Genomic DNA, 12,830 nt, shown 5'->3' with positions numbered 1-12,830 from the left:
TTGGCCCTTCCTGATGTTTTTGATGTCTCAGCCATTGATTGGCTTTGAAAAGACTTTTAGGTGATTTTGTGCTTCCTGCAGGTTTGTCACTCACTCTGGTAATAGTTCATGTATTGTTAAGAACACCCTCCTAAACTTACTAGAGGAAGTGCCATAGAACCTTAAAACGGGATCCAACATCTCATAAATGCATCTGAGGCATTGATAAGGCCTCAGTTTCAGTATTATTGGAAACTTTGCTGATGCATCATTTGCAAAATTGTCATTTTGTAATGATATCAGATATTTAATTATGATTTATCTTTACACAAGGTTAAATTTTGGGGTATCATTTTTAAAGGTAGCAAATCTTCGTATTTTTGGTGGATAAGTTATTTTTATCATTCCTGCTCAGCAAAATGTCATTTTAGGATGGTAAGAAAGGAAAAATAATGAAAGAATATGAACATTATTGTAAAATAACTGATTGAGCATCATGAAGTATTTCTTTTGCCTTACTCAAAAGAGAGAAAGCATTACATATTAAAAATGTTTAATGAAGTCATTGAGCTAACGAAAGTGTTTTATGAGGTTCCTAAACTTTCCTGTTTGCTTTAAAATAAAGGGCTGACTAGAGGAATCCACACTATTTTGTGTGTTTTTTTTTTATATTTTAAAGATTTTTTTTATAGAAAGCTTTTATTTAATAAATATAAATTTCATAAGTACAACTTTTGGATTACAGCAGTTATTCCCCCCATACCCGCCCTCCCACCCCCAAACCATCCCACCTGCTACTCCCTCTCCCATCTCATTCTTCATTGAGATTCATTTTTAATTATATACAGAAGATCAACTCTATACTAAGTAAAGATTTCAGCAGTTTGCACCCACACAGACACACACAGTATAAAGTATTGTTTGAAGACTAGTTTTACTGTTAATTCGCATACTACAACACATTAAGGACAGAGATCCTACATGGGGAGTAAGTGCACAGTGACTCCTGTTGTTGATTTAACAATTGACGCTCTTATTTATGACGTCAGTGATCACCTGAGGCTCTTGTCATGAGCTGCCAAGGCTATGGAAAACTCTTGAGTACACAAACTCTGACATTATTTAGACAAGGCCATAATTAAAGTGGAAGTTCTTTCCTCCCTTCAGAGAAAGGTACCACCTTCTTTGATGGCCCGTTCTTTCCACTGGGATCTCACTCACAGAGATCTTTCATTTAGTGTTTTGTTTTTTTTTTTTTTTTGCCACAGTGTCTTGGTTTTCAGGCCTGAAATGTTCTCATGGGCTTTTTAGCCAGATCTGAATGCCTTAAGGGCTGATTCTGAGGCCAGAGTGTTGTTTAGGGCATTTGTCATTCTGTGAGTCTGCTGTGTGGCCCATTTCCCATGTTGGACTGTTCCATCCTTTTTAATTCTATCTATTTTTTATTAGCAGACACGACACTTGGTCTTATATATGTGATCCCTTTGACACTTAATCCTATCTTTATGATCAATTATGAACTTAAACTTATCACTTTAACTAGTAAGATGGCATTGGTACCTGCCAGCTTAATGGGATTTGGAGTCCCATGGCAACTTTTTTTAGTTTTACCCTTAGGGGCAAGTCTGAGGGAATGTCCACACAATTTTGATGACTTAAAAATCAGCCATTAAAATTTCTATGAGTATTTAAACATGATCTGGTCACTCATGGAGTAATTACAATCTAAGTTGTACATTCGGTGTCTCATTTAATCCTGAAAACTATCACACTGGACTGTTACTGATACTTTTTTTTTTTTAAGATTTATATATTTGAGAGGGCGAGACAGAGAGGTCTTCCATCTTCTTATTCACTCTCTGGATGGCCACAAAGGCCAGAGCTAGGCCATTCCAGAGCCAGGAGCAAGGAGTTTCTTCTGGATCTCCTATGTGGGTGCAGGAGCTCCAGCACTTGGGACATCTTCTGCTCTCCCAGGCTATCAGCAAGGAACTGGATCAGAAGTGGAGCAGCTGAGATGCAAACCAGTGCTCATATGGGATGCCAGCCTTACAGGCGGAAGCTTAACCTAGTATGCCACAATACCAGCCCCCTTATATCTGTTTAATAGATGAAACTGAGGCACATAAAAATGAATATGTCCAGGGTTTGCAGTGTAAGTGAAAATCTTGAATTTAATTATATGCCCTCTGATTTGACCCCTTTATCTTAACCCATTTTGCTGTCTTTTGGCTCCCATTCAATGTGTTTCTCGTCTCTCACTCTCTTTAGACTTATTTTATTTCTTACTGTATTACTGTAACATTTTGCAAAGGTAACTTTAAAAGCAAGCAGGGTGACCAGATGTCTTGGTTTGCCTAGGACTGCCCAGCTCCACACAAGTTCTGTGTCTTAGAAACCTCTGTGTTCTGGCTAGACCGTCATCTCCAATTTATTCCTTCGCCAATAGTATCCTCGCATCTCAATTTATTCCTGATCCCTTAACCCTTGATGTGAGGCTCAGAGATGGAGTTTAAGGGCAAGGAATTATTTATTATAAAGGATTCTTTTTATATGGCCATTTGAAAACATCTTTGTCATAATGTAAAAATACTACATACTTTCCTGTGTGCCTGAGTACTTTCTCATGCTTATAAAATATACAGAGAGCACTGGAATAATACTAAACTAGATGAGAGTGGGAATGGAATGGGGTACAAACTACATTCACATTTTGTTATATTGTTATGCATTTGAAATTTTTATCAGAATTTTAAAGTATTAGTGAAAAACAGCATTTAAAAATATTTTGCAGCATTTCAAAATATGATGTTAATATGTTAAAATAATAAGCTCATAAATTAAGACCAGAGAATATGTGTTTTTTAAAGATTTATTTTTATTTATTTGAAAGAGAGTTACAGAGAGAGGTAGAGTTAGATAGAGAGGTCTTCTGTCCGCTGGTTCACTCCCCAAATGGGCACAGCAGCTGTAGCTGCACTGATTCGAAGCCAGGAGCCAGGAGCTTCTTCTGGGTCTCCCATGCGGCTTCAGGGGCCCAAGGACTTGGGCCATCTTCCACTGCTATCCCAGGCCATAGCAGAGAGCTGGGTTGGAAGAGGAGCAGCCGGGACTAGAACCGGCGCCCATGTGGGATGCCTATGCTTTAGGCCAGGGCTTTAACCCACTGAGCCACAATGCTGGCCCCAGCATATGTATTTTTGTTCAGTTATACAATAGAAGCTGTAGTCTATACATCTCTTTCTCATTATAGCAAGATAGAGGAGGAAGGAAGCAGAGGTGTGAGGGTGAAACAGGCTGTGGCAGAGAGAAATAGAATAGAAGAAAAGATAAGTCACAGAGAGACTCTGGCTTGGGTATTTGATTGGATTTCTTATTTAGGACTTACTGTCATTTGTATAAATTGGGTTTCATCAAGGTGGCATGTACCAATGCCATCTCACTAGTCCAAATGATCAATTTCAGTTCACAATTGATCACACTGATAGGTCTAAGAGGCAAAGGGATCACACAAACAAGTCTAGTGTCTGCTAATACTAGCTGATAGAATAAAAAAGGGAGAGAACGATCCATCATGGGAAGCAGGATACACAGTAGACTCATAGAATGGCAGATGTCCTAAATAGCACTGTGGCCTCAGAATCAGCCCTTAAGGCATTCGGATCTGGCTACAAAGCCCATGAGAGCTTCGCAGGCATGGAAAGCCGAGACACCCTGGGGGTGGGGGGGGATGGAAGACCTAAATGGAAGATCTCTGCGAGTGAGATTCCAGTGGAAAGAACGGGGCCATCAAAGAAGGAGGTACCTTTCTCTGAAGGGAGGAGAGAACTTCCACTTTGACTATGACCCTGTCGGAATAAGATCGAAGTCAGCGAACTCAAAAGGCTTCCATAGCCTTGGCAACTCATGACAAGAGCCTAGGGAGATTACTGACGCCATAAACAAGAGTGTCAATTTGTTAAGTCAACAACAGGAGTCACTGTGCACTTACTTCTCACGTGGGATCTGTCCTTAGTGTGTTGTCCAATGTGAAGTAATGCTATAACTAGTACTGAAACAGTATTTTACACTTTGTGTTTCTGTGTGGGTGCAAACTGATGAAATCTTTACTTAATATATACTGAATTGATCTTCTGTATATAAAGATAATTGAAAATGAATCTTGATGTGAATGGAATGGGAGAGGGAGTGGGAGATGGGAGGGATGTGAGTGAGAGGGAAATTATGGGGGGGGGGGAGCCATTGTAATCCATAAACTGTACTTTGAAAAATTTATATTTACTAAATAAAAAATAAAAAAATAAATTGGGTTTGATTTCTGGGTTCTAGTTTGTAGGAGTCATAGGGGAGTTACAAGATACATGAATTAAGATAAAATAACCTTTTTACTTTTAAAAGGTTCAACAATGTATTTATGGTTTATTCAGCTTTCTACAAAGAAAGAATTCACCCCTCTGAAAGAGGCTGCACCTGAAGCATGTATTAACATTTAGTTCAGTTGAAAAGCATGTGGAAGTGCTGTCCAAAGGGACTTAGGTCTGTTCTGATCGCAGCATCAGTAAATGCATCTTGCTGAACTGTATTTGGTGTCTGATTTAGCAGACATTTGATAATATGGCAGAATTTGATATGATTACATTTTCTATGATTGGCATCATTAGATACTGACATTAGATACTGACCACACAGAATTCAGGTAAGCACCTTCAAATGTCATCACATTAAGGAGTAGAATAAATGCTACTTTAATAAAAATTACTTATCATTAATGCTGTTAATACATGTTTTCAGTTTGTGTATTTCTTCTGTGGGACATGGGGAGTCTTTAGGCTGAATCTGCTTGACTAAGCAGTTAAGGGCTTTGACTAAATGGCTTTGTAATCACAAATCAGAACTCATAACGTAGCTTCACTTGATGCTAGCCATAGCTCATATGGATGTGGGGAGAACTGGTGAGTTAGATTGTTGTTGTTTTTCATTGTGTTGGCTTCGCACAAACTCTGGCTCACTTGGCACTTCATAATTTTCATTTAAGGCATATGATTTTACTATTTGGTTTAAATCTTTAAGATCTTTGTTGGTGGTTTGCAATGAATGAGTTCAAAGAGATTCCAACTTTCTTAACATTTGTGTTATATATGTTACTAACTTTTGAATGTTTGACTTTGATATTCTTTTTATGTTAAAAGGGTTGGTATTTCTTTGTAATAAAGAACTGCAAAAGAGGATATTGCCTTACCTTACAAAATAAGATTTAGGTTTGATTTACAAGCACCACCAATAAACATTTCTGTAAGTCTATATTTTATAATAGCAATAGATCTCCAAGAGAATTATTGAAAAACACCTGTACACCCAAATATCTAGAAGAAGATGCTCACCTTTTGGGATTATTTAAATCACATTTTATTTTTAAAAAGAAGAAGAAGATTGATATTTGATTTAAAAACTTGCTTAGGCTTTAGTTCTAAGAACTTACACAAGATGGCTCTTAAAGCTGTAGTATTCTTTGGAAAGTCAATAATTTTATCATCAGTAAATGTTTGATAAAACATGCTTCTTTTTATAACTGAAGCTATGGGGTTTCTAAGTACTGAAACTTCTATTAACTACAACTTTGTTCTCTTTCCAAAATACCCTATTGAGGAGTCGATAATTTCTGAAAACAAAATGTTCCTACTGTTGAAGAATATTGAATAACTGTATCATTTTTCTTTTAATATGCAGTTGGAGAATTTGATGCTGGATAAAGATGGCCACATAAAAATTACAGATTTTGGACTTTGCAAAGAAGGGATCACAGATGCAGCCACCATGAAGACATTTTGTGGCACACCAGAATATCTGGCACCAGAGGTAGGCTTCAGTTCCATTCATAGCAAAAATCAACTATACATTACATTTTGGAAAGAGAGCTATTTCAGCATTATGAAAAAAATTGTAGTACCTACTACTTTTACTTGTATTTCATCATGAATTAAACTTATTTTATGCTCACTTATTTAATATGTTGTTATAGGGTCAAGAATATAGAAATTAAATATTAAAACTTTTATAAGCACAAAGGTGCTAATTAAGGTAGATAATATCAATTTTATTTCTTATTACACCCATTTTGATTTACTAGAATAAATTGTGTGAATGACTTTAGCAAGAATATGTGTAGGTTTTTAAACCACCTTTGACCCTCCTTAGAAACAGATTATAGTGATTTGGGCTCATAATATTGTGGGTTTGTCATACTTAATTATTAGAAATTGTGTCAGTGTGAAAGTTATTGAGATAACTAGCTGCATCTTGGAATTCATGTCAAAGCTAGCTTCAAACCACCAACCTTGTACTAAGGATTCCATACTATTTTACTAATTTGTTTATTCAACAAATATTTATTGTCTGTCTACTAAATACTGGATATTTTTCTAGGTGATAGGATTACAGGAACAAGGCAGAAGAGGATCCTACTATTTTAAAAAAAAAAAAGATTTATTTATTTATTTGAAAGGCAGATTACAAAGAGGCAGAGGCAGAGAGAGTGAGAGGTCTTCCATCCGCTGGTTCACTCCCCAGATGGCCATAACAGTTGGAGCTAAGTCAATCTGAAGCCAGGAGCTTCCTCCTGGTCTCCCACGTGGGTGCAGGGGCCCAAGGACTTTGGGCCATTTTCCACTGCTTTCCCAGGCCATAGCAGAGAGCTAGATCAGAAGTGGAGCAGCCGGGACTAGAACCAGGCCCACATGGGATGCTGGCACTGCAGGCCTTACCTCTCACATCACAGTGCCAACCCCAATGACCCTACTCTTAGTTTTAGTGGAGGAAAACAGTAAAAATGAGTAAATAACCCAATGTTTTACATTGCATGGAGGAAAACAAAAGGCATGATAAAGACAAGAATGTGGTATGGTGGTTATTTTGGTCTGTTCCAGTTACTATTGCTATGTAACAAATAACTCCAATACTGAGTGGTAAAAAACAGCTACTTTATATGATTGTGAGTTTTCTGAATCAGGAATGCAGATAGGAATAGGTTAGGGGTAGCCTATTTCTGCTCCCCTTGTATACAGAGCTCCGTTGCAAAGTCATTACAGTGAAGTGACTCTGGCTGGAGGCTGGGGTCAACTGGAAGCATCTTCACTTGTGTGTTGACCCTTGCTGCTGGCTGTGCATTGGTACCTTATTAGGGCTGTTGAGAGGAGGACTTGCAGGGGCCCCTCCATTGGCCTGGGATTCCTCATTATGACAACTTCAGTTCTTTGGCTCTGAGTGTTGAAAGTAGACATTCTTGGAATGACTTAGAAGCTGCATTGCCCTCGCCCATTTTTTTTTTTTAATCTGGTAAGAAGTTAAAAGTTTATTAACTTTTCAGGAGTGTATTTTCATGGTATGTTTTTTAGAATTGGAGTACAGTTTACATGCCATCATATTCATTCTTTGAAAGCATACAATTTGGTGATTTTTAGTCTGTTCACAGAGTTGTGCCACCGTAATTGCTATCTAATTCCAGAATATTTCTTCATTCCAACAAGAAACCTCACACTATTAGCTCCTGGTTTCTCCCTTCCCCCACAGGCAGCTATTGATACACTTACGTCTATAGATTTGCCAATTCTTGATACTTCATTCAAATAGATTTGTGCAATGTGGAGTTTTCTCTGTGTTGTTTCTTTCACTTAGCACATCTTCAAGGATCCTGCCTGTTTTTGGAAGTATACAGCTACTTCATTCTTTCCCATGGCCAGGCAATACTTGTTGTATGGACATACCACACTTTCTTTATTCATTCAGTAATAGACAGATGTTTGAGCTTCATGCTTTTTTTTTTCCCTATCATGAATCGTGCTGCTAGAACAATCGTGTGTGCATCTCTTTTGATAGCCTGGTTTGAGAAGTCACGGGGCATCTTTTGTGTCATGTGCTGATTCCTTGAAGCAGTTGTAACCCTGTAAGGATTCACAAGATGGAGACCTAGGTCCTGTCTCTCCGTTGTAGGAGAGCACGTGAACTGGGAGATAGCCCTGCAGCCATCGTTGGAAAGTAAAATCATCCACAGACATGGTGATCAGAAAAAGTTATATTTGCCCACAGATCTGAATGATTAGGAGATAGCTATTGCTGAGATACAGAGGAAGCGCTTGCTAAACAGAGAGAAACGTTATGCAAATAACAAATTCAGTTTTGCCCTGAAACTCCAAGGTTAATGTGATTAGAGCCAAATGGGGAAACCTTAATCTTCGACGGGTGAGGGTTCCTATTTATTGAGCATCTGCTGTGTGCCACATGCTGTATTAAGTGCATTGCATCTATTTTTTTGTTAATACTTGGAATAACCTTTTGTGATAGATGACAAACCTGGTTTCTTTTTAAAGATGAGAGAACAAAGTATCAGGATTATATATATTTTTTAATGACATCTATATACAACTAAGAGGAGGTGGTACAGGAATAATCAGGCTCATACTAGGTTTGACCACAAAGCCCACTGTTTTTTTGTTTGTTTTATTTATTTATTTATTTGAAAGGCAGAGTTAGAGAAGAAGAAGAAGAAGAAGAAGAAGAAGAAGAAGAAGAAGAAGAAGAGAGAGAGAGAGAGAGAGAGAGAGAGAGATCCTTCATCTGCTGGTTCACTACCCAGGTGGCTACCATGACAGGGCTGGGCCAGGCCAGAGCCAGGAGTTTCTTCCAGGTCTCCCATGTGGGTTCAGGGACCCAAGTAATTCTGCCACCTTCTGCTGCTTTCTCAGGAACATTAGCAGGGAGCTTGATCAGAAGTGGAGCAGCTGAGACTAGAACTGGACCCCATGTGGGATGTTGGTGCTGTAGGCCATACTTTCAGCCCGCTGCACCACAGTGCCAGCCCCACAAAGCCCACTTTTTAAACTAATGCACAATGACCTCAGAATCTCATTTTCAAGGCTACTTACAGATATCAAATTCCTAATTTTTTTTCTTCATTTTATTTGAAAGGCAGAGAGACAGAGCCATCTCTTTGATCTGCTGGTTTACTGTCTAAACGCCTACAACAGCCAGTGCTGGGCCAACTTGAAACCAGAAGCCTGGAAATCAATCTGGGACTCCCTTGTGGGTGGCAGGGACCCATCTGCTTCCTCCCAGGGTGCACAATAACAGAGCTAGGATTGCAAGCAGAGCCAGGACCCAAAGCTAGGCACTCTGAAATGGGGTGTGGTTATCCCACTGCACTAAATGCCTACCCCAGTAATTGTAATTTTGAAAATAGATGTTTTGGGGGTGAGCATTATAGCATGGCAGGTTAAAGCTGCCATTTTTGATGCCTGCAACCCACATTGGAGTGTCTGTTCAAGTCCCATCAACTCTGTTTCTGATCCAGCCCCCTCTTAATGTTTCTGGGAGGAGTTGGACAGTAACTCATCTACCTGCCACAAGCAGATGGAGTCCAGGCTCCCGGCTTCAGCCTCGACCAGCCTTGGGGCATGGCCCTTTGGGGAGTGAACCTGCTCATGGAAATTTTCTTCTCTCACTCTGCTTTTTAGTCAATCAATAAATCTTTAAAAACAAACAAAAATATGCTTTGTAAATGCTTAGCAAGAAAAGTTAATTAGAAAGTAGGGTAAATTCACAATATTAGCATTCTTATGTAGATAATAACTCATGCTGGCTTACTACAGGTTTTTTTCCAACTAGGAATTAAATTTCCATTTCAAAAACATTGAGTTGTAAATAAGTGCTAATATTTAAGACAGTAAATATCCAACTATTATTTCCTTGCCAAAAATATCATTTTATCTGTTATAAAAGAGTTTAAAATCCTCTATTTTTGTGGTTGAATTAGGTAGAATTTTAGAAACACTGTTCGTTGTTTATTCAAATACAAGATCATATTTTCTGGAATAGGATTGTTTGTGTGAATGTCATGAAAAACAAATCTTTTGTTTCTCTGGAGTTCAATTACCCCTACTATACATTTGCCATGAATGATGATATCCCACATTTAGCACACCCAAATTAGTTGTGTCACAATTAGGGGAAATTATTTCTGAAGAAGATAAATACATCTCATTTCAGAAGCGGATAATCTCCTACAAAACAAAGATCCTATTTTCTATGCAAATGTCATCTTGTGAAGAACAAAACGAAGAATGTAATGCAAGAAGAGTTCAATTGTTTCTAAATAGGAAGTTTATAATTCACAAGAAATTGTCAGTTTCTTTTTGAAGAAAAACATTTCTGTATATCTTTTATGAAAATACTACAAAAATCTGGTCTTTAGAAGCAGTTTATATGCCCAACCATGAAATGTTGATTCACAATTTAAATCTTAACACCTTATTTTTATGGGAGAAAGTAATCAGTGTAGTTACTCTTTGTGAATGGCAAATCTCAAAACTAACTTTTCATACAATTTTAATTCTCATATTTTAAATATTCATGTTTTTATACTGCATTTATTTAAATCAGTGTCCCTTGAAGTGCCTGTATCCTATTTTGAAAAGAATTTAAACATTTCACTGAAGAACATTCCATTCATTAAAGAAATACTGATGAATACCTGTTAAATGTTAGGAATTATGTTAGATGCTAGAACAGGAAGGAGGGAAGAAATGACTTTTGTCCTCATGTAATTTTCTGTATACTAAGCTGATAAGATATGGGAAATGATTACTGCTGTGAAAAAAGACAAACAAAATCACAGCTTTGCTGGAGTTCCATCCAGTGGGCTGTGAGGAAAGGTGCGTAAGCCTGCTGGGAGGGCCTGGCAGTGAAAGGAGGCAGGAAGACACGCAGGTGGGACTGGAATACAAAGGCGATTGGTTTAGGTTTGATCCTGTGGGCCAGGGAAGTTCACTTGTGAACTGCACAGTGATGCTGTGGTCCCGGGTCCATGGTCAGTGTCAAGGAGGGACTGGCAGGATCCCAGACTGGTCTTTCCCTGTGCTGTCAGGTGGTGGCTCTCACTTTTTTTGAGCCTTGAAGTTTCTATAAATGCTGTAATTAATGCTAGTCTTTTCTAGACAGTGGTTATACGTAGCAGTTATGTCTCAGATCTGGTAAATGACTGACTCGATACTCTCCCTTCCCCTACTTTTGTTCTTGGAGAGTTGCTTACATTATATAGTTTTTTTTTTTTTTTTTTTGAAGGGCATGGAAATCAGTTCAAAGCTGATTTATTCAATGTCCTGCTTTTCAGCTTCTTCGCAAGTCTTTAAATTGACTTGTTTTAAACGAACTCAGTTTGCTTCTTGTGGTAGAAATCACCAAGAAAGATACTTTTACAGGAGACATGGGCCATTCTCTAAAAGCAGTATATTTTAAAAAGGATTTGTTTCTTACCTCTTTTGGTGAAGAATAGGACTTACAGTGCCACTCTTCCAACTTGGGAATTGTTTTAGTTGGTTCCTTTTGTTTGTGTTTTCAAGAAGCAATACAGGTTTGGTCCTCACAGACAGATAAACTGCATTTACTGTGCTCTCTTAAAATGAATCTGTAGGTGTAGCTAAGCAAGTGTGGCTTTGTTCTTCCTTGAAATAAACTTGACCTGTAATAAACTGTGCACCATAAGTTAACTTGAGGGGATTTTGGTTTTGTGATCTGTGCTGTATGTTCACACTTAGAAATTATAAAAGAAATCAGAAGTCACATATAAACTCTTGCTGTTAAATTTTATTATTTGATTTGGCTCCTATTGAATCCAAACCATTTTTATGCAGTGCTAATTATTTAGAGTCTCAGCTTTGCTCTTGAGTTAGCAGTACCTGATCAACTTTCCAACTGTAAAACAGTTTGAAAATCAAATGTAGCTTACATGCAAGACCCAACAAAATTAAAAGTGTTAAGTACGTTTTGGCAGTTCACTTTTATTATGCCCAGTCCTCAAATGTACCCGCAGATAATCATCTGAATGTTAGTTATTTTTCACATGCTTATGTGATCACACAGAAAGTACATGCTAAAAAGAAGCAGATGGTGACAGATGGGGAAGGTTGAATAAGGTGGTTTTGGAAACCTAGAGAACTGCACTTCTGTAATAGTGTAAAAATAAAAATTATTTGATAATCAAGTTAGAACTAACAAAAAGATTGCAAAAATTACTTGATTGTTGGGAAATATATGTTATCTGTGGTTACTGTTGAGGAAAAGAAATATATAGTTTTATTTTATCAAAGTGTAAAGTGATTTTTTCCTAGTGTCTAAAAATGCAGTTTTTGATACATTTTTCTTAGTTTTCAGAACCTCATTTTCGGAAGACATTCACTTGCTATATTTTATACATTTGTTGAAATCTACTGTTTTTAATATCTCTTATGTAACATCAAAAATATCTGAAATAGATCAGAATTTTTTGATAACTCATTTGCTACAAAGATTTTTCAAAGTTTTGGTGATGGATTATAGCACAAGTAGAAATTTGTGGATTTAATGTCAGAATTACACAATAACTTCTAAAGAAGTTGTTAAAAGCAGCAGTAAAGGCACTGACTACTGTGGATGGGGAAGATAGCAGCTATCTTGATTTAAAAATATTAAATGAATTTCATTTATTTGTTTTTAAATCCAACAAAGAGTTCATGTAAAAGATGCCATTTTGTAGGATCCATGATTGTCTTTAGGAGAAACAAAAATGATAAGGCTGAAATAAAATATGTTTGCACATGGTAGATAAAAATAGTAGCATGTATAATTACATTTTGGCTATTCCTTGGATGAAGTTCCAGTGTGTTAGTTTTGGATCTTCTTCTTTTGTTTATTTGTTTTGTTTAAAGATTTCATTTATTTGAAAGGCAGAGTTGCAGAGACAGAGAGGGAGAGACAGAGAGGTTTCATCTGCTGGTTCACTCTCCAAGAATTGTTTCTAGTAGCCTTTCTAAAGCTGATTCTGT

At 37.4% G+C, this 12,830-nt stretch overlaps 1 protein-coding gene across 7 annotated transcripts in view; it reads left to right on the top strand.

Moving 5' to 3' along the window:
* The window catches only part of AKT3 (AKT serine/threonine kinase 3), a 307,020-nt gene that overhangs the window by 254,850 nt on the left and 39,340 nt on the right, over positions 1-12,830 (top strand). For all 7 annotated transcript variants that reach the window (XR_007909725.2, XM_070055614.1, XM_051820802.2 and 4 more), the window contains one exon: positions 5,707-5,835. Coding sequence is in view for 6 of the 7 variants with exons in the window: in XM_070055614.1 (XP_069911715.1) it covers positions 5,707-5,835 (129 nt within the window). In the remaining variant the exon portion in view is untranslated. The remainder of the gene's footprint in view (positions 1-5,706; positions 5,836-12,830) is intronic.

This window comes from Oryctolagus cuniculus, chromosome 13 (genome assembly GCF_964237555.1).
Source record: "Oryctolagus cuniculus chromosome 13, mOryCun1.1, whole genome shotgun sequence".
Taxonomy (NCBI): Eukaryota; Metazoa; Chordata; class Mammalia; order Lagomorpha; family Leporidae; genus Oryctolagus; species Oryctolagus cuniculus.
Note: the sequence above shows the minus strand (reverse complement) of the source record. Positions and strands in the feature narration are given on the sequence as shown.